General features: G+C 34.1%; 1 protein-coding gene across 3 annotated transcripts; it reads right to left on the minus strand.

Moving 5' to 3' along the window:
* Positions 1-8,314: 8,314 nt before the first annotated feature.
* LOC126714318 (SUPPRESSOR OF ABI3-5) lies at positions 8,315-22,176 on the minus strand. Of its 3 annotated transcripts, none has more exons than XM_050414412.1 (16): positions 21,971-22,176; positions 20,834-20,976; positions 20,579-20,619; positions 19,550-20,285; positions 19,378-19,449; positions 19,196-19,288; positions 19,033-19,112; positions 18,533-18,683; positions 17,025-17,112; positions 16,846-16,937; positions 16,654-16,722; positions 15,700-15,879; positions 15,072-15,264; positions 9,793-10,752; positions 9,310-9,494; positions 8,315-8,729 (listed from the first exon to the last, which is right to left on the minus strand). In XM_050414412.1, exons 2-16 carry the CDS (start codon positions 20,879-20,881, stop codon positions 8,550-8,552), a joined length of 3,168 nt encoding a protein of 1,055 aa, XP_050270369.1. In that variant the 5' UTR covers positions 20,882-20,976; positions 21,971-22,176; the 3' UTR covers positions 8,315-8,549. The 3 variants fall into 3 exon arrangements, with proteins under 3 accessions (XP_050270369.1, XP_050270368.1, XP_050270371.1); XM_050414411.1 differs by having other exon boundaries at positions 18,533-18,686; XM_050414414.1 differs by lacking the exon at positions 20,834-20,976 and having other exon boundaries at positions 18,533-18,686; positions 20,544-20,619; positions 21,971-22,039.
* Between the last annotated feature and the right edge of the window lie 504 nt (positions 22,177-22,680).

The raw sequence follows: 22,680 nt of genomic DNA on the forward strand, positions 1-22,680 counted from the left end.
CCAACAACTGGAGGGAATGGTACCTACCCTAGACACCCCATTCAGAGGAAGAAAACTACTATAAAAGGAGGGTGGGGGAGGGCGAAGACCCCCCAACACATAGGAGGGACCATAAAGGGCTCCCGGAACTGTACTGAGGATCAATTCTCCCAGATGAACTCAGTCCATCTCATCCTATCGAGTAAAACACCATGATAACTGTTGTACATATACCAAAGCCTAGCTCTTTGGCCCACTCTCTACAAATTCATTGTATCAGGCTTGCTGGTCTAAAGTCCCACACATATTGGGCTAGATCAGAAAAGTCGGACCCTACACTTTTAACTAACTGTTAAAATGACTTGTTATAATTTATACATAATAAACATAATCTCAATTGAAACAAATATCATTCTAATTGCAATTAGTCATGTCCACGGTTTGTAATAAAAAATTATTGAGTAAACTATGTATTTGAACCCTATCCTATACACTATATTTCAATTTAATCTCTAACCTTTTAATTGTGTCAATTTGGTCCCTAACCTATCAATACCGTATCAGTTTAGTCTCTACCGTTATCTTTTGGATGAAAATTGATGGCCTATCTAATGGCCAAAATAAAAAAAAAATAAAAATTAGCTTATGTTGATGTGACAATAAATTTAAATTTTATTTTGGTTGTTTGCCATATTAAGAATTTTAATCTAAGATATAACGGTAGAGACTAAATTGAATCGACATTGAAAGGTTAGAGACCAAATTGACACAATTGAAAGGTTATGGACTAAATTGAAATATGGGGTAAAAGTTAGGGACTAAGGGTTTGTTTGGGATCCATTTATTTTGCTGAAATTGAAAACTTTTTGCTGAAAGTATGGTAAATAAAGGTAAAAGTTAGCTGAAACAGTACAATGAGACTCATAAATAGTACCAACAAGTGCAGTGGGGCCATGGGTGGCTCCACTTAGAGCCTAGGGGTTCAAATGAACCCCCTAAATTGACCCAAAATAAATTATGTATAATGATTTTTTAATCTTGTTTTTGTTTTGACCTCCCTTAAATAAAATTTTGAATACCCTAATCCTAGATTTTTTTTAAGCCCAGCTAAAAGAAGTTTGAATATGATCATCTTAACAATATCCTAGCATTTTTAAACACACACACAAAAAAAAAAAAGCTCAATAACAAACCAATTTGATCTAAAAAAAAAAAAAGTAGAAATTTGTTAATATTAAATTTTAGAAAAAACACATTTAGATCTTAAAAAATTTGAAAATCAAATGAGAGATCAATAGATGAATGATTATTTAACTGTGTACATTGAAAGAGATGTAACTCATAGGATTGATAATGAAAATATTTTGTAATGATTTCAAAATATGAAATATCGTAAAAAGCAATTGTAAAACTTTATGTATTTCATTTTTTTTTTTTTGTAATGTCGATATATTCAAGTTCTCTTTTGTTTTAAATTTTGTATAATTTATATTTTTTATTGACCCGCCTAAAAAATAATCCTGAAGCCGCCACTGAGTGAGGTCCATGAATAGTAGCAAAAATAAGCTGAATAGTAAAATAAGCTGGCAAAATTAATCATGCCAAACCAACACTAAATATGTAGTTTAACCCCAAAATATTTATTAAAAAAGTATTTTACAATTTTTTAACTAACTTTTCAAATGACTTGTTATAATTTATGTATAATAAATGAAATCTCAATTATAAACTCATTCGGAAAGGATATTATTCTAATTACAATGAGTCATGTCAATGGTTGTATTATCATTGTAGTACTCTTGAAAATTTTAAGGAATTTTAATGAAGTCGTGACTCAGGGATTCTAGTCTTTTACCCCTATTTTTTAAAATATTTGGCAATATGCCCTTGTTTTGAAACTATATAAGTTCATGCCCTTGTTTTGAAACTCGATTTTCTTAAAATCAAGTTTCAATGAAAAACTCAATTGGTTTAAAATCGAGTTATGTCCGATCAAACCTTAAAAAAAATAAATAAATAAATAAATAAATAAATTGCATGGAACTCGAGTTCCTAGAGCTTGAGTTCCATTTAAATTGTATGAAACTTATAGAAACAAAAAAATTGCATGAAAATGCCCGCTATAGGGCTTTAAAATGCCACTATAGGGCTCCCTAAACCTAATATGGGACAATCAAACTTATAAAAACAAAAAATTTCATGAAAATGCTACTATAGGGCTTTAAAACGCCATTATATGTCTTTTTGAATGCCGCTATAGGTATGGAACTTGAGCTCCATGAACTCGAGTTCCATGCATTTTTTTTATTATTTTTAAAGTTTGATCGCACCATACTCGATTTTCTATCAATCGAGTTTCGAAACAAGGGCACGAACCTATATAGTTTCAAAACAATAGCATATTGCCAAATATTTTAAAAAATAGAGGTAAAACGTTAGAATCTCTGTCGTGACTCTCGTGAAGTGTAAAACTACGAAAGTCACGACTTTACCACTCATTAAGGAAGTCGTGACTTTCGTGGTACTCTTGTGAAGTGTAAAACTACAAAAGTTGAAACAATTAATAATATATTTTCCACATGGATAATGCAATCCATGTCACTAATAAATTAATAATAATTCTTGAATTTTAAAATGATTCAAACAACTCGAATTCATTTGGGATTTGGCCGGTGCTTCTTGGATTGACAATTTCATGAAAAAAACGATTATTGGGTGAAGTAAGCGTGCAAATGTGCACAGACCATATACGGACAGAAAAAAAATATGTATATATATATATATATATATTTTTTTTTTTTTTTTTCCTTAGGTGAAGTGTCCAAGTTGTTTATTTTTTAATAAAAGTTATTTTTTTTATACAAGATAGAAATTCTACCTTAGCCTAATCTTAAAATATTTTTTTTTAATAAAGTTTTATATATATATATATATATACAAGATAGAAATTCTACTCTAACCTAATCTAAGTGTATACATGTATGAAACTTCTTTTTAAAGACTTGAACCTCTGCCCTTACCCCCCACACCCCATGCACACCCCACACTCCACAACGGTGCGCAGTCGTTTGAATAAAAGTTTTGAATTTAATTCCCTTTATACCAAAAATTAATTAATGTTTTGGCCTAATGATATATAATAATTAACTAATTATAATGAAGGTAACAATATAGGTTTTGATGATTTTGTATCTGTCAAAAAGAAGTAAGCATTGATTTTGTATCTATCAAAAAGAAGTAAGCATGCAAATCAAGGATGTCAATACCGTACCGGAGGCCGTACCGGTTTGGCCACCGATACGATATATTTCGGATACCGGTTAATACCGGTGTACCATTTCGGGTTTACCGCTATTTTTTATATTTATAAATAAATAAATAAATACATATATATATATATATATATTATAATAAATATAAAAGTTTACCATAAAACATTTTCTCAATTCAGAACTAATTATTCATGGTTTTAAACTTTGGTATCAATTAAAAGGGAAAAAAATAAAAAAATAAAATAGAAAGCTTAAAAGTTACTATTGCATACTAAAAAAAAAAATAATACTAATAAGTTAATGCAAATAAGTTACCATTCTTTCCTAACAAAAATTCAAAAATTACAAAAAAAAAAAAATTTTTTCTGTACCGGTCGGTATTGCCCGAAATTGACCGGTATGGCCAGTACGGCCAGTATTTTTTTCGGTACGAAACAGGGGAGTTGAGCGTATCGGATTACTGGTCGGTATGGTATATTCCGGCCGTACCGGCCGGTACGGTACGGAATTGACAACATTGATGCAAATACTCAGGTGGAATTCCTTTAGGCTTTAGCCACTTCAGCTGCCACATAAGAAATTAATGAAACACATCATCAATTTTTGTTAATCAAAGAATCTAACTGCAAAAATTTAAATTATGTAGTATCCATTTATCATCAACTTATTTGGCTTTTGTGATTTTTTTTTTTTTTTTTTTGGTTAATGGATATATCATTTATACTTGTATTTGAAAAAAAAAAATGAGGTTTTATTTTTCAGAGGAAAATAATAAAATTTTAAAAAATTGTATATAAACAAAATAAGTTAAAAACTAAGATAAATACTATGTTCACAACATTGTCACAACACTTTCACAATAAATCCAAAGTGACAGGTTGTTACGGATTATTATTGATAGAGAAAAAAAATAATTTTAGTGGTAGGTTCAAATTAGAACCAATAACAATTAACCACCTATAATTTGTTCTAACCATTTATAATTTGTTGTGAAAGTGGTGTAAAAATATTCTAGACGTACAATTTTAAATTTTAAAGATCAAATTAGAAATTCAGAACTTTCCGTATCTTCTAGGAATTGAAATAGATATTTATCATTAAAAAAAAAAAAAAAAAAAAAACAATGGGAAAGAATTGGATAAAGTGCTCTTTTGTAACCAAACATGTTAAGTATTTGGTATTTAGGTCTGATTTTCCTGTCCCTTTCGGAAAATGTCATGCTTAAGAGGTATTTCACGTGAAACATATTCGTATCATTCTCTATATTCTTAACAACTAGCTAGTTCAATCGCAATGCAATGCTTAACGTACAGCTATTCCATCTATCTCTAACTAATCGAATCTAAGGGTGGAAATTATTTCATACTATAAAATATTGTATGTCCATCCTCATGCATTACGTGCAGAATTATTGGCTTTTAATATTAATACTTTATTATTGCAGGTAAATGGATACATCCTTCCTTGCAACTAGAAAGAACAAGAGGTTTTCCCTTTAACCAAAGTAAATAAATAAAGAAAGAACAAGTGGTTGTGAAAAATGAAAATCGTTTCCCACGTTACCTAGTGCGAGGCACGGGATTCGAAGGAAATTCAAATCCCAAATGAAACTATGAAACACATGCAACTTTTGTTTTCATCTGCAAAAGGGGACAAGAAATTGGTTGTTGAAGGAAAATGGTCTTCCAAGTTGTAAACTTCTATTGAAGGTCTTAACTCTTGAGTTTGATTTCTAGGTTCTATCTACACTGCAAGTTCAAGTACGTTCAGACAGAGTACTTATAAAGACAATGAAGTTTGTTTACACATTAACTTCTCAAAAACAAAAAAGAAAAAACAAGTTTATTTATATTTTTCTTTGCAAAATGGACAAGCTATTGGTTCACCTCCAACAACTATTCGGGGTTAAATTCATTACTTGGCCCAATTGAATTGGACAGGCTAATTGGTGGTTGAAAATGGTTCTAAGGTCTTGGCTGATGACTCTTTTTTTTTCCTTCAATGTGACTTTCTTTTCTTGTTGAGGACCATAGTCCCTGAATGGTTGTTGGAAAACAAAAATTATTATTCTCTTTTCTTCTTCACACGAAATGAGATGTGGTGAAAAATTAAACTCAAATTATGATCTCTCCATATATATAAAGTCTACCAACTCCATAAAAAAAATCAGGAGAATTAAATAGACAAAGCAACAGCTGTATACATCAAAATGAATTGCATTATCTTGGGAAAATGATTGTTCGCACTTCTTGTATATATAAAGAAGCACCTGTATGTATCAAAAGAACACACTGCAATATAGACAAAAACAAAGAAACAGTTTGAGGTTGAGCTTGGTGGGGTGGTCCTTTAAATTCTTGTTTTAGTACTAATAAAATCATAAATTATTTTAATAGTTAAAAAAATGCATTTATAGTCAGATGACATTATTAATTAGTAATGTAACTTACATAAGTAATACGTCATACATGTAAATGGTTTTTTTAACCGTCACGTAGTGAGTTGCATAAAAACTTTGATTATAATTTACTCTTAAAGTAGTCCAACTAACATATAAAAAAAAAATATCAATCTAATGAACAAGAGTCAAAAAATACAACATGCATCATGCATTGATAGTCACATGACATTATTAAATAGTCATGTAACTTACATAAGTAATACTTCATACATGTGAATGGTTTTTTTAACCGTCACGTAGTGGGTTACATAAAAACTTTTATTATAAGTTACTCTTAAAATAGTCCAACTACCATCAAGAAATATCAATCTAATGTATAAGAGTTTAAAAGAAAAAAAAAATACAGCATGCATCATGCATGTATATATACATATACATGTAATGACAACCAAGCATGTATAGATATGATCTCATCAAATAGGTGGCAACATGAAAAAAAAATCGCACAACCTCATCATAGCTTTCTTATCATGTATATACATGATAAGAAAGCTATGAACTAATCATGCTAAGAACTTAGCAATATATGTCACCAAGATTTGACATAAAATGAATCTCATATCAATCAAAGCTAGTTATTCACCATTGAACCCATCTCGGCGAATTCCAACCAGCTCTGGCATCCTCATAGCCAAACAGAGTTTAAATTGGCCCAAACTGTGGCAGACGACCTAGATTTCGACCAGTTCTCAAAATTTTAGTTGGTTCGTATTCATACAATTTAACACAGGGCCAATTAATGTCAACTCTGATTTTCTCAAAAAAAAAAAAAAATGTCAACTCTGATTAGTTTAACTTCGGTCAGTTCAATCCATTTCATTTTGATATGGACTCGGAAGTTTTATTATGGGGTGAAAAATGTTTTAGAAACTCTACAACATCTATCCTACCATAGAACCATGTTTTGGTTTCTTTCCTAATTTCTACTTTTTGTTCTTTGAAAATCTCATGAGTTTTTCTTGAATGATATTTTCAAAAGGATTCAATTTCTTACGAGTCTTTTAAGGATTTTTTTTTTTTTTTTTTTCTCTGAAAGAAAGTGGGATTTTTTTGGAAAATTCTTATGGAAGACATTTTTTTTAAGGAAAAGTGAAATTGTGTTTTGAAAAGTTACTTTCAAGAGTAAAAATCCTTAATTTTTAGGAAAAAAGAATTCAGTCATAAGTTTTTTTAAAAGAAAAAAAAAAATTAGAGATGGAAAAATCTCATGATTTTTGTAAAGGTTTAAAGGAAAATTTCATGGTTTTTTTTTTTTGGAAGTTGGAAAAACAACTTTGGAGAATTATTTTGAAAACCATTTTGGAAAGCGCCTTTTTTTTGTGGAAAACAATTTGGAAAATGCATTTGGAAAAAATTTCAAAAATGTTTTTGAGATAAAATTTGATCAAGCCATTTGATGTTGGATAATGGAATTTACAATACTAGTTAAAAAGCTAGCACGCAAACCCATTCCCAAAAAAGGAGCAAATTAATAAAGGCAATACCAACATCATAGAACTTATCAATCTAATATATATATATATATATATATATATATATAAATCTAAAGAAGAGAAGTGTCATATTCACAAAATTTTCCCAATAAATCTCAAAGGGTAAATTGTTATTAGTTCTAATTTGAACCTACCATTTAAATTATTGTTTTGTCCACCAGTAACTTGTGATTATAGCTCAATCAAAGGAATAAGAATCAAAATAGCCAACCTTATAATTCACATGGATGTAAATATACATACTCATGTAAGGACAACCAAGCATGTATAGATATGATCTCATCAAATGCGCGGAAATATGGCAAGAATCTCTGGAAAGATCTCATTCACGCTCAATACATCCAAGAATGTAATTAGATACTACTCTAAATAGAACTCAACTAAAATATACATGATAAGCAACCTAACAACTATACTAAATCTTGCTAAGGATTTGGCAATATGCCACCAAGATTTTTTATAAAATGAATTTCAGGCCAAACAAAGGCAAGAAAGATGCGGCATTCATTCTCTAGATTAATTTCCAATAAAGGTACTCTCTTACTTAGGCTTCAAAGACATTTCTAGTTTCCATCCTAGTATCTTTTTAATTGCATGTTCATCAATCAACTCAATCAATCATACAATAAACTACTTCATCAATGGTATTCCTCTCTTTTCTTAAGAGAACGGAATCCGAACTACTCTTTATCAAATATTATTACCACTTCATGGCAGTTTAAGAAATTCTTTAGGATTCTTCTATCATAGATCGTCGCATAGTGATGACTATTACTTTCTAATCACTTCAAAGCTCTTTCGGCTGATTTTCATTTTAGGAGTCAAATACTTTCTATAGACTAAGAACTCACGCACAACTAACCCTACTATAAATTCCTAATCAACATTTGGGCCCCTAGATCTATCAGTGAGTTGAAGAACGAAGATTGAGGTCAATTTAGATAAAGGAAGCCGCTTTTGGAGCTTTTTCCTTTAAATAGATATACTTTGATGAAATTAATAGAGCAATTCACTTTCAAGTGGTCAATAGCACAAACCTACTTCATTACTAATCCATTAAGAAAGATGTAATACTGTTTTGTAAAAAGATATCTGGAGAACAAAATGGCTACAAGCGCAATCAAAATTCAAAGCTTTATTAGAATTTTGCTATTGCTGAAAAGCTATATAGTTTTTAAAAGACAACGAGTCATACAACACCTCAAACCAATACTGCCTTACCACAAAGCTATTGCAATCTACATTTTTCAATTCCAATTATAAAGCTCTGGCACTATCTTCCACCATAAGATTTTATATCTGCTTCCTTCACTCCACAAGCAGCTTCAGTCACTCCATACCTATCTACGACATCTCCCGAAACCTGGCAAGCGCCTTCTTCTGAATGAGAGTTTTGTAACTATCCCCAGCTTGCACTTCAAGGCTAGGATCAACCTTTTTTTGCTGACTCCCAAGTCCTGCTCTACTTTCTGTGGACTGTGCCTGGACTGGCTCTATCATTCCACTTCCATCCTTCCCCAGTCCCTGTGCACCAGATCAAGACCAAAACAAAAACAAAACCCAAAAACACAATCCCCAGAGTGAAAATGTTAGAATCTTAGCATAAGTGTCATAGAGATGCACCATGTGGCCACAGGTATCATTCAGATTTTGAAGTGCCCAAAATATAAGCTAGTAAAAAGATACCATGTCCTATGTAGAGTCCATTAAGCAAAAAAAAAAAGGGATAGTAACTATCATATAAGATAAGATGTTTGTTAAACCAAAGATAATATTCTAAGGAGATACCATTTCCTATGTAGAGCCCAGTACCCCCAAAATAAGGAGAAAAAAGGATAGTAACTATGATAATAAGATGTAGAATTAAACCAAAGAAAATATTTTAAGGGTATTGACGATGTTGGCATCATATGCTTTTTAGCATTTATAGAAACAAATAGAACACTTTAAGAACTAAATACTCCATATTTGACTGCTTGACAAGCTGAAGAAATTGAGGAACTGTTAGATGCATCTGAAAAAATATAGGAATGGGAATTTCAATTATATTCAACCACTACATCAACAGTCCACATTATTCTAGGTGCAAAGAAGGAAATAATACCAAGCCTTCATGCCAGCCCATGCTGCGGAGCATCCGGTTGCCCACATTGCTCTCATCAATTGCTTTGTCTGCAGTAATCACCTCATAACTATTGACATTAGCTTCTCCAAACACACGTCCTCCACCAACACCAGGTGGGAAAGGCATTGAATCCATAGAACCCTTCCTTAATCCAAAATCTCGATCTTGGAGGTTCACCAACAGTAAACAGACAGGAATTCTCAGAAGTTTATACAAAAATTGACAGGTAGAGAACAATGGACAATAAACTTGGATAACTAAATTCTAATACAAAAAACTGACTTGTGGCAGGCATCCTAGGGCCAGGGCCAGTTACAAAGACAAATGTAAAAGGGAAGTTGATGTTTTCAATCTATTGGAGAATTTTTCTATATACTATATTATAATAAACATATATAATATAAGCATGTAAGACACAATCAAAGGCATGCCACTAAAAGAAAAATTGCTGAGCAAGCTTACTTGAATCACCGAGCCCCAGGTCAGATAGATCATCTCCAAGAGCAGACGAACCATACAAGTTTCTTCGCTCAGCAGCACGATCCCTATAGGTAGTTTGAGGTTGCTCCTTGTGAGCAGAAGCTGGATTTAATGGCATTTCAGAAAACCTCCTCTTGGCACTCCCAGCAGCCGTCGGTGGGGTATAGGAACCCAAGGCAGATGCATCCGTTTTAAATGGAGTTGCCACTGTAGGCATATCTGCATTTGTTGACATACCCGCAGCACTTGCTGCAACAGTTGAAGTGGAAACTCCACCAGAAGATCCTGAATACAAAGTATCTGATCTCACTGCAACTCTTCCAGAGCCCCTAATAACCCCCATCACAGTTCCACCTAAGCTGTTACTCACAGGCCTTGGCTTGACCAAAGACTCCAAACCAACAGTCTGGGCCACAGAAACAGTTGTGGCAGCCACTGAACTGGATGTAATATTATCTTTTGTTGCTGTTGCATCAGTCTTAAACTTGCTCTTTGTGGCTGGTGCAACAGAAAAAGGTCTATCATCAGCTGACCCAGACGGTTGATTGTCATCAAGAGCCACACGAGTCGCTTGTCCTTCATGACTCCTCTGCTTCCAAATTGACAATACATTATTCATCTTCTTCTTATTAGCCAAAATACTGCTCTTTGAAGCGAGCTTTATCTCTTTTGACTTCTCCTTCTCTCTCTTCTCAGCAGCTATTGCTGCTGTTGCTGCAGCCTGTACAGCGTCTGGTAATGAGGCAGCCTTCTCAACTGATATTACAGTTGTAGCTGGTGCAGAGATGATTACTTTTCTATTACTGGAACCATCCAATGCCTTGGGGAGCCCAGATTGGTTACCAGATGTTTTGTTGTCATTCTGATCAGTGCAAGGGATGTACTGCTGCGTTTGGTTGTCAAATGAATACCAGATTCCACCATTACCATCATAATAAAGACCTGCATATGGTAAGAACATACAAGAGAATCAACAAATATTTTATTCTAAATGCAACTTCAGAGAGAAGAAATTTCTAATAAAATTCAGAGAATTATCCTATACTGCAATATATATTTGCAAATCTAAAAATAATAATAGGATCCTGCGCATCAACAAATAAAAAACCCCAGGTACCACACTTCACAAAGTTGGGCAGTGGTATTTAGAGTTTTAGGGAGAGAAGAGTTCACAAGTAACCTTAAAAAATCCATCAATAGTTTCATTCCTTTTTATGACACATGAAATAAACTGCCCAATAACCACTAGTTAGCTATCAGACACACTTAGTCCCAGAAGATCATTTGAGATGCATGTAAATATAACAACCAAGGTGCTGCTTGGATGTTCTGCAATAACTTCTCTATCAATTTCAACATACATATGCACTGCAAGCAGTAATATACATTCTTTGACTGGATATCATGGGAACTTCTAGATTGATTTCTATCTGTCAAACCCCAAGTCCAGCAAGACATTCCCTCATGTAAGAGTTGTTTCCTAGACATGCTTAACACTTCTAAGTGAATTCTTTTATGTTATTGAGGCATCTAGTCGTGCCTTTCACATCTCAACATGCCTAGATGGAGTTGATATAAATATTACGAATTTAGGCCTATTAGTTTGGTTGGGAGTGCTTATGAATTGTTGGTGAAGGTGTTGGCAAATAAATTGAAGTTGGTGGTAGATAAACTTGTATCTAAGTCCTATAATGCATTTGTCAGTAGTGTGGGAAGGCATATATTGGACTCAATACTTATTTCAAATGAGTGCTTCATAGCCAAATTAAAAGTGGTGTTCCAGGAGTGATTTGTAAGCTAGATATCAAAAAGGTGTATGCTCATGTCCACAGTGACACCTTAGTTTTCTTGTTGGAAAGAATGAGATTTGGTGATAAGGATGCTTCAATCAATCATTTTTTAGAGTCTCATAAAGAAGGGAAGATACGTTCATGGACTAATCGGTTGAGAATTGGATCCGGTTGATTTGTAATTTCAATGATTGAGAATTGGATTCGATTTATTTGTTTCTTTCATATTTGAATTCCAACATCCCAAGTGGAATAAGTCCTGACAAAATGAGACGAAGGTTGAACCTTAATTGGAAGTTTGATTTTTGTTCATATTATAAAGCATTGAGAAGCTCTAGTTAAAGTATCGCTGTATTAAGGCTCCAAAAAGGGATGCGTCCTTCATGTGGACAACTACTTGGGGGAGTACTCTAACGTGTGAGAATCTTATGAAGATAGGAATTACTCTAGTGGATTAGTGTTACATTTGCAAACATAGTGGTGAACCATGGATAATTTATTGTTGCATTTTGATGTTGCCTTTGAGTTGTGGCCTTTTATCCTCTTAGTGTTGGGGTTCATTGGGTGTTGCCAAGGAGTGTTGGTAATCTATTACATGGATGAAGGAATTGGTTTCAGAACACTTCATCCTTTCTTAGGAATCTAGCCCATTTATGCCTTACTATGAATGGTGTGGATCTTAGTCATCCAAAAAAAACACAAGAATGCTGTGGATCTTGATATTTGATGAGCATGCTGTGGAAAAGCATACATTCATGTGGACAGCAACTTGGGGGAAGATACTAACATGCAACTCTTGTGATGATAAGAATTACCCTAGTGGTAAATATAACAAAATATGTATAAAAATGTTATTTGACCAAAAGTCACACCAAGTATAGTTGAACCTGTAGGTAGGTAGGAGCACATACAAACTACAAACATGAAGAGTCAATCAAATCTGATTCAAGAGATGAAAGATCATTCTACAAGTTGTTCTAACGTAAGCACCATAACATGAAGGTATGCATGGAAAAGGAAACCAAATTACAAACTCTAAATTGAAGAAAGAACCATCATGAAAGAAGGAATATATCATATACTATATAATAAAAGATATTTTTTTACTTATAAAAAAAAATATATATATATATATATAAAAAAATCAAACTTGAATCCCAGAAGCCATGGTTATGCCAAGTGGCTATCTTTTCTTTGCGACAAGTGGTTATACTCATTAATTATTACAATAAATTACCTAATATTAAGCTCTATTACCGAAGTGATTTATTAATTTGTTAGGATTTTTTTAATTAAGTTATACATGCACCTAGTGGGTCTTGAATCCCCCACAACCTCACCCTCCACACAGAACTCATAAGAAGAGGAGGTGCTTGTTGAGCTAGAGCTCATTGCACCTCCTCCCCTTAATAAGTTTTAGGTAGAGAGTTAGGTTATGAGTTCAAGAAATTTAATATTCTACTTCCAACAAAAATTCAATTCCCAAAATATTCAAGTAATTTTAAAAATAATAATAATATTCATTCTATTTTTTTTTTTAATATATATGATAATTTTGTTTATTAACATAGGAAAACTTACACACTGTATACAATGTTTTTGCCAAGTGACTCAATATATATTTACACATAAAATTAATGAGTGGCTCATTAGCTATGAAGATAGTTAATTTACCTTAGATGAAACTCTATTAAAGTTTCTAGTAGCTCCCTAATTATTAAGAAATTTTCAAAGATTATTATTTTTTGAATAATAGATAGTTTCAAAGATATTACTAAAATGATATATTTTGTTTTTGTTTTCTTTTATTAACATATAAATTTTCTCTTTTGACAAGCAACTGACCCCACCCACCAAAACCAGTTGACAGTTGCTGGGTAATCCAGAGACATTTACCCCTGAAGGGTTATGTGATGCCCCAATTTGGTTGATTATGTGATGTGTGTGAGTGTGGGTGTGTGATGAGTCCCACATCGGGTATTTACTTGATAGATCTGGGCTTTATTAACAACTACAAGGAGTCTCAATTGTGACTAGTCCTTTTGAGGTATAGCGCAGATGTAGCTAGCGCTTTTTCTTGGGTCGTTACATATGGTATTAGAGCCGGCCCGATAACCCCGTGTGGGCTCAAAGACACTACCCACAAAGTGAGCCCTAACAAGGACGTTAGGGATTTGAGTGGGGGAGATTGTAATGCCCCAATTTGATTGATTATGTAATGTGTGTGGATGTGTGATGAGTCCCACATCGGGTATTTACTGGATAGATCTAAACTTTATTAACAACTACAAGGAGCCTCAATTGTGACTAGTCCTTTTGAGGTATAGCGCAGATATGGCTAGCGTTTTTACTTGGGTCGTTACATTGTAATACCCCAATTTGATTGATTGTGTGATATGTGTGGGTGTGTGATGAGTCCCACATCGGGTATTTACTGGGTTGAACTAGGCTTTATTAACAACTACAAGGAGCCTCAATTGTGACTAGTCCTTTTGAGGTATAGCGTAGATGTGGCTAGCGCTTTTTCTTGGATCGTTACATATGGTATCAGAGCCAGGTTGGTAATCCCATGTGGGCTCAGAGACACTACCCCACAAAGTGGGCCCTAACGAGGACGTTAGGGATTTAAGTGAGGGAGATTGTGATGCCCTAATTTGATTGATTGTGTGATGTGTGCGAGTGTATGATGAGTCCCACATCGGGTATTTACTGGGTTGAACTGGGCTTTATTAACAACTACAAGGAGCCTCAATGGTGACTAGTCCTTTTGAGGTATAGCGCAAATGTGGTTAGTACTTTTCCTTGAGTCGTTACAGGTTAAGCATATTTTTTTTTAATTAATTCTCATGGGCATACTACTAGTATGTATACAAGGATGCCAAGAGCCTTGTAGCTCAACCTCAACCGGCACTTGAAGGTGTTTCCAACAAAGACATCAATCTTTTCAATAGCTCCAGTAATGTAACTTTTGATGGAACCAAATGGCCTATCCACATGATCAAATTATCAACTATACAATGTTTGGATGATTGTGTTCTTTCTTAGAATTTATAGATAGCTTAAACTTGATATGTACAATTCAAGATGTGTTTTGTATTTTTTTAGTCATTGCGTGGAATATATTTTATTCATCTCTTGGCAGTTGGCACTTGTCTATATATGTGTGCATATGTCAGTATGTAAATGAGTAAAAATGCATTGTGCATGTTCAGGGTGAGAAAAAGAGAGAGAATCGCCAGACTATAACAGTGGCTGGACAGTGGACATTAGGCCATGACTTGAAAAATGCATTTCCCCATGTGTGGCCAAGTAGATCAACATTAAGCTGTTCAGAATGAATGACACCCAAAAACAAGAAAAGACAAATTACATTTAAACATATTCGGTTTTCACCCCATTTCGTTCACAATGTATGCAAGATAATTAAGATTCAGATGGCTTCAACATAATACAGTCAGAAAATATATAAACCTGTATTTCCATCATAGTAGAACCCAGAAGCAGCATCATAGTAATAACCAGATGCTTCATCCCACACAAATCCGGATTGCGGAGCTGAACCATCATGTTGAACTGCAATCTCCCCACCAATTTGCTCCTGGCCACTGGTTGATTGCTTATCATCTGGGTTGTATTCTTTTGGTGTCCATCCAACTGCATCATACTGAAAGGCAAAAAAGATAGGAGCATGGAACGCCATCACGTTATAGTCAAGCCAAAATACAGGAAAACAATGGCATTCATTCTGCAAAAAAAGCTAGATGGGATATTCATGTCTATATACTGCAAAATATCTAACATTATTGCTTTAAATAGATTCTGCTAGTTTGGTGAGGGCAGGTAGATAACTCCAGTGTACAACTGAAACAAGAAATTCGTGCTTTCTTACCTGTATCAATTTATAATCACTCTTTTGAGATCAATGAGTGGTTATAAAAGATAAAAACTTATCAATCTTTTAGAATACGCACCGAATCACTTTTCTTTCCATAATGTTTTAATGCTAAGTATTCAAAACAGGTAAAACCAAGCATCAACATTATGTATGAATAAACAAATAAATACTATATATATAGTACACACAAACACATATAAGCACCTGTTGAGCAAATGTCGCTGCCTCAATTGCAGCAGCAGCAAGGCTGCTTGACTGGGAAGGTCCAGATGTCCCTGATCCTGGACCAAGTATGCTTTTTGCATATGCCACTCTCAAGATCTGCCCATTCTTCTCAAGAGTTGTTCCATTTGTTACTTCAAGAGCTTTGGTAGCATCCTCCACCTACAAAAAACAGATATGGTTCTAGCTCAAATCAAAACTTTTTGGCAACCACCTACACCCTAAAGTGCATGTGTATTATAGAATCTTAGAAAAAAATTCTTCATTTAGGGAGAAAAGAGGGTGACGGGAGGACAAGTAATAACAATTTCCACAGCCTTGTAGGACATGGAGTGCCCAGTCTTTTTAAAGTGTACCAAGGAACTAGATGAAAGCTATCCATGACTCTATAAAAACAAAGATAATCTCCACAAGCCTAAGCATTGGGATTGTGTTACTTGTATTTATTGAAAGTTATTACCAAATAAGCTCAGATAAATTAAAACTCTCTTGGTATGAACAAAATATAGTTTGCTCAACACTAGACTAAAGCACATGCACAGTATTCATGTTGACATGGTTACAACTTACACACACACACACACACACACACACACACACAAAAAAAAAAAAAAAAAAAAAAAACCATAATCAGCATTAAAATTAACAAAAAGGAGAAAATAAGTAACTACTGATCGATTTCGAACCACTCATTTCACTTGACGAAATTAAACAGTGTATCCACAATTCAATTGTGCAAGGTTCCATTTTTTTCCCTTACAACCTCATACATGGAGAATCCTGTGGTTACATTGAAGTCCATATTACATTATGTTCAAACCAGGTAGAAGGCTGCAGGAGTTTTATACGTTTAATGTGTGCCAAGCTAGGAACATGAATAAAGGACAAGGATAAAATTTTCAATTGGGCTCAATCACTGACAACAAATGTACGTACCGAATGAAAATGTACAAATGCAAATCCCCTTGAGACATGAGTAAATTTGTCTCTGACAAGACGAAGGTCCTGCAATTTAAGATCAATAAAACTTCTACGCAAGTGCTAAAGGGGAAGAAGGGTGCAGCCTTCTCGTTAATAAAATATAAAAGGGCAAATAAGCTATTAATTATTTACTTATCATTTTTGTACCTTAATTGGAGCATGTTTGGAAAATTCATACCGAAGCATTTCCTCATCAGCATTTTCATCCAATCCACGAACAACCAAAACATGAGTAGGCCCTGAATACATATCAATTACATCAACTTATATGGCAGTGCATAATAAAAAAGAACGCATGCATGCTCAAAGCATTAACAAAAACCAACCTGCCTCCAATCCTTTCTTCCCTAAAGGTGCTGAATTTGATAAAGCAATATCTGCTGGGAGAGCATCATCAGTACGTGGCTCATTACACTGCATGGAATTGAAGAAAATGAAACAACCAATACGATATTAAAATAGAATTCAAACATAAAGGCTAAGTATCAGCCCTGTCCAGCAGAACTCAATAACACTGATTAGGTCCATTGAAGCACCAGGTAAAAGACATGAAACAGTGACATGATAAAGCTGAAAAACGGTCCTTAACATGCAGTGTTGGTAAAAAGGCGCTAAGCACAAAGCGACAAAGAAGTGCATTCGTATTCAGGAAGCACATTCAAAGAAGCACACTTTAGGCACACTATTTTGCAATGTTCAAAAAGCGATTTTTGCGCTTTTTTATATTTTTCAAAAAAAAAAAAAAAACCAAAACTGAATTGTAGCCATAGGATCTTAACATTATTGATTTTGGCATATTTTTAGTTTAACTTATCTTGAAACCCATAGCCCCCTAGTCCTTCTCTATTTTTATTTTTAAAATTTTTCTTGGTTTTTCTCCCCAAAAAATTAACTCACCCATCTTCTTCTTCATCTTATTTTAATTTTCCCCCTCGAATATCTGCTTGGTACCAATTACCAAAACTGCAATGTCCTGAAATTCTTAGTTCATGAAAAAAAAAAAAAAAAAAGGTATGATATAATTTATTTGTGTTAATCGTTTAGTTATAGTTAATGTTGAACATAGGACTTAGACTTAAATTGAAAAATTCTTATAGACCTATAGTCATTAACATTAAGTGATATGATAATTTAAATGATAGTAGTAATTAGTAATAGGGCATTATAGCTACCAGAGATTCAAGAAGGGATATTGCATTGTAATACTCATATCTAGCTTACCTAAAAAATAATAATGACTTGCAATTTTTATGGTAAATTTGCAAAAGGAGAGTTTATATAAATGTTATATGAAGTATATAAAATGTTTTATTTCAATTTATATAATTATTTGATCACTTGATTGTTGTATTGCTCATTAATAATTAATTTCAAAATTTTTTTTTTTTTTTTAAATGTACACTTCACTTCAATTAGGCGCACGCTTGCGCTTTGCACTTAAGTGTGCCCTGCGCTTGTACCAACAATGTTAATATGTACCCTCGGCTGAAAAATAAATGAAAACAGAAAAGAGCATCAGGCCCCAAACAATTAATCAGAGAATAATAGATAGATGATTCTCTTGAAAAGCAGTTCACAAATAAATGCAAGTATGCTCAGTAACTTAATATAGATAGTTTTGGATTCCCATATTACAGCCAACGAGCTCTAACTCAAATAGCACCTCCTCTAGAACAAGCAAGGTGGAAGAGTTAGTGAGCAGGATGGCCCTTGTATATGATCACCAACCAAAAAACAAATTGGACTGCATTTGAAAAATTCTCTTTGATCACAACAGCCCAAGTAAAGAAACAGGGTGATGAAAAATCAAGGGTAATAAAACAAAAATTCAAACCTGGAAGCAAGATGTCCGACGTGCAAAATTGACACAGCCACAAGAGTTGCACATCCAATCAGATGGTATTGTAATGTTTTTATGATTAAAGTGGCCTGATTTCAAAGCATTCTCTTGACCAAATGATCCACCTGACCCACCAGTTGGCTTACTACTGCAACACAACAAAGTTCAGCAAGTATACTTGCACCAAAGGATTGCCATGTATTTGAGACATATTCACTAGTGCTTTCACTTAAAAAAAAAATGATACTGATAAAAAAAAAAAAAAAAAAATTTCAGATTTCACCCAGTCTGAGGATTTAGACTAATTCTTCAATACAAGATTATGACATTTAACCTTTTTTTTGTCATCAATGTTACATGCTTATGACATTCACATGCAATTAAGTGTGAAATATTTTCTTTTAATTAATAACAAGCATAGAATAATGTGGAACACAATCTTATCAGATAGAATAAAAGGAACTAAATCTAAAATATGGTAGTACAAAAACTACCTATACTCAAAAAAAATCTTCCTTCCATCCACAACAAGACCATCATCTCCGATCTTGTCCATCATTGCACGCGCTGCACCCTATTCCAAAACAATAATCTCCCATTTATACAATTAATTAAATAAAAAACATCAAAAATTAACAAGTTAATTATAATAGGTACCACAGAAGGAAAATCGATAAAAGCAAATCCACGAGAAATTCCAGAGTTTCGCTCTTTGATCACACGGACATGACGAAGGGGTCCCCATTCAGCCTGATAGTCATACAAAATGAGTTTTTATCAAGGAAATATTAAATAGAAATGAAACAATAGCATTTGCAGAAAAATCATCAAAATATTACAAGGATCTGGTATAAATCTTCCTCAGTTGTCTTCTGTGAGAGGCCCTTCACAACAATAGTCGCAGATGGGGCCTATAAGAAAACAGGATTATTATTAAAGCCCCCTACCATGTAACAAATCATAGAGACAACACAGAGAATGCAAGATACATGTTAATCAGCTGAACCATACCACAGAATATTGCTCCCGATGACGCTTGTCTTCCCGCTCCCTTCGCTTATCAATCCTTTCATGTCGATCATCATCATAGCTGTCTTCTCGATGACTTCGACCATGGCTTCTTCCCCGAGGAGACCTTGACCTAGGCCGATCATCACGCCCCCGAGACCAGGAGCGCTCATGTCTTCTATATGGACTCTGATCTCTTTCTCGACTTGCACATCTCTTATCACGGGAGTCACGCCGCCTCCAATTACCATCTCTCCTATTGCCTCTGTCATAATCAGAATCATAACTATGACGACCATAGTCGTAATCCCTGTCACGGCTATCCTCCCTGTTTTGATGGGAAATGCGGGACCTATAGTCATAATCATCATAAGTATAATCATCATGGTCACGCTCCCCAAACCTACCAGGCCTGTCAAATCCATGATCACGATAGTTATCCACACTGCGATAGTCATCCCGAAGCTTATCAAATTCCTGAATTTCATCATTCTCATGGAATGAATCAATGTGTGGTTTCTCATGTCGCCTAGATTCCCTATCAAGTGGATATTCCTCTTCATAACTTCTCCTCCTCGACTGTGGCCAAAGACCCATAGTAGGAGGCGGTGGTGGTGGTGGTGGTGGTGGATAATTCTCCCTATCCAATACATCACGATGGAAGGCATTCCTCGAGTAAATGTTATCTCTTGAATATCTTTCATCTAAGAACCTCCTCTCATCATAGGGAGCACCAACCCTGCCAAAAGAATGTAAAATGGGATGGAAGAGAAAAGATAAAATGTGATATCATGCACTCCAAATAAAGACCATAAAAACATAGACTTATCAACAACAACAAAAATAAGAACCAGGAAAATATATGATAAATATCAATATCAATTAGCAAGTGTTGTTGCACAATTATGCATGCAATACATACCAAAAAAAGTAAACACTAAACCTCTCATTCAAATATTTTTAAGTGACTGCATTATACCCGCGAATACTAAATTACCCTTGTGACGATGATAAGCAACGGTCGACACTCACCGGAAGTTTGGCTCGTGTACTGCACCATAACCCTCCAGAGCCTGTGAATTCAAGAGAATAAGCTATGTCAGCCACAAATAATCAATCATGATACGAGCTTAGGCAAATCCAGTCCAAATCCTCACTGCCCACGGCTTTCTCTCATTTTTCTTTAAGGATGAGATGCCGGAAAAAAAAGGACAATCACATGTGCCCTAATAGTTTCTTGTTTTATCATCCCATATAGGTGATTATTAAGGAGGAAACCACAATTACGCTGTTATTATCCCATCCTTGCTGAAGACCATAGCGAACAGGATCCATTTCTCGCAAGCAATACCCGTCAGCGTTAGCCCCTGCAAGGCAGGCCCTTGATGATTGTTCAGAAGATTGAGGAGCAGAATGTATGAAAACCTCTCCTGTAATATATGCACAAACAGAAACAGTTATGCCATGATGAACCAAGAAGCAATAACTCCCACGACTTCATCTTGGCCTCCCTGGAATCCTCAAAATCAAACCCTTTCGACAAATTCAGTAAGACCCATCTTCCAATTCTCTTTAACACACAAAACAGAGGGGTCTTGATTGTAGAAACCCATCAGGGCATCAGCTAAGAGATCATGAATATTACCAAATCTTGAAAGAAAAAAAAAATTTTCAAATCCTAAACCAAATGTTAGATAACCAGTATAAACAGGCATGACATTTTTCGTAAAACAACTTCATAGCACATAGTAGGGTGGGACAAGGCAGGCTGGCTGGCAGAGAGACCATAAAATAAAATAAAAACTCATATACTTCAAATTTTAGCCATCAATATCATCAGTAGCTAAAAACAAAAAATTTCTTTCAAAATTTTATTTGTTTATTCTGCTTATCACGATTCATTACAAAACATAAAACACTTTCAACACAAGAGAAGATGGGTCATACAGCACCTGTTTGCTTGGTACAGCTTAATTTTCAGCTTTTTAAAAAATGGTGTTTTTAAATAAAGCTGCACGTTGAAAAAAAGTGAACTGTACTTGGAAAAGAAAAAAAATATGTGGTTTTGAAACTGCTTTAGCAAATCCTCCAAGAAGGAGAAGCCATTCATTTCAAAATGCATATCTATCAACAATTCCAATATGAATTTTCCACAACATTCATACTAACACCATAATTTAAAACCAGTGTAGCTATAAAAACTGTATCTTTGAAAGAAATTATCAACGATCAATATATGCCTATGTATATGAGGAATCAAATTAGGATTGCGAAACAGATAGATAGATAGATAGATAGATAGATATATGGAAAGGAAAATTCAAGCTCTATTCCTCTCTGATTTTCTCTTACAGAACAAAAATCGATGAAATTAGTAGAGAACGAAAACCCTAATTGGCGAGGAAGACAGGACCGAGTACATACCAGGAGGATATGAGTCGAGTCGGATCCGATCCGATCCGATCTGGGTCCACGGCGAGTTGGGTTCTCGTCTGGTCTAGTCTATCTTCTTCTTTAATTTTTGCTGTTTCGTTTTGTGCTTAGGGTTTTATAATTCCTCAACCACTGGTGGTGGTGGTGACTGCCCTCAAGACTTTTGTTTTGACCGAACAACTTCACCTTTTATTTTATTTTATAGTCTTTTACATCAAGTTTGGACGATATTCATGCCATGTATATACTATATATCTTTTATCATTATCATGAATAGAATATTCTATATATATATATATATATATATATATATGTGGATAAAACTTAATATCTTAGTTACTTTTACTTAGATTCTCTCCTTTTAAAATTCAGTTATAATTTAGTTATGTAGTTACTTAATTAAAAAAATACACTTTCATCTCATAAGAAAAAATCCAATGACAAAATCTTAAAAGACATCTTAAAAAACAGCATCTAAGTAGTTAAAAGGTTTTGCATAAATTTTAGAAGGTCGGCAAAACAAATATCACCCAAATTATGGAGTTGGTATTAGTGAAGTGCCAATCAAAACTTCCTTGATGCTTAAGTCAACACTCACAATGATGGTATATTTGATATGCATAGTATTTTGGGATTTAACTCATACTTTGGTGTGTGCAGGGATGAACTTTTATATTGGGCGCTTGCCACTTCTTCCATTA

The sequence above is a fragment of the Quercus robur genome, chromosome 2, assembly GCF_932294415.1.
Source record: "Quercus robur chromosome 2, dhQueRobu3.1, whole genome shotgun sequence".
Lineage (NCBI taxonomy): Eukaryota > Viridiplantae > Streptophyta > Magnoliopsida > Fagales > Fagaceae > Quercus > Quercus robur.

Coding starts and splice junctions, on each gene's coding strand:
- LOC126714318 (XM_050414411.1), bottom strand. CDS start 20,881: ATGGATCCTGTTCGCTATGGTCTTCAGCAAGGATGGGATAATAACAGC. Junction 10,753..15,071: donor CTACTATGATGGAAATACAG/GTTTATATATTT, acceptor TACCATATGCAG/GTCTTTATTATGATGGTAAT. Junction 8,730..9,309: donor TGGGCTGGCATGAAGGCTTG/GTATTATTTCCT, acceptor TCTGGTGCACAG/GGACTGGGGAAGGATGGAAG.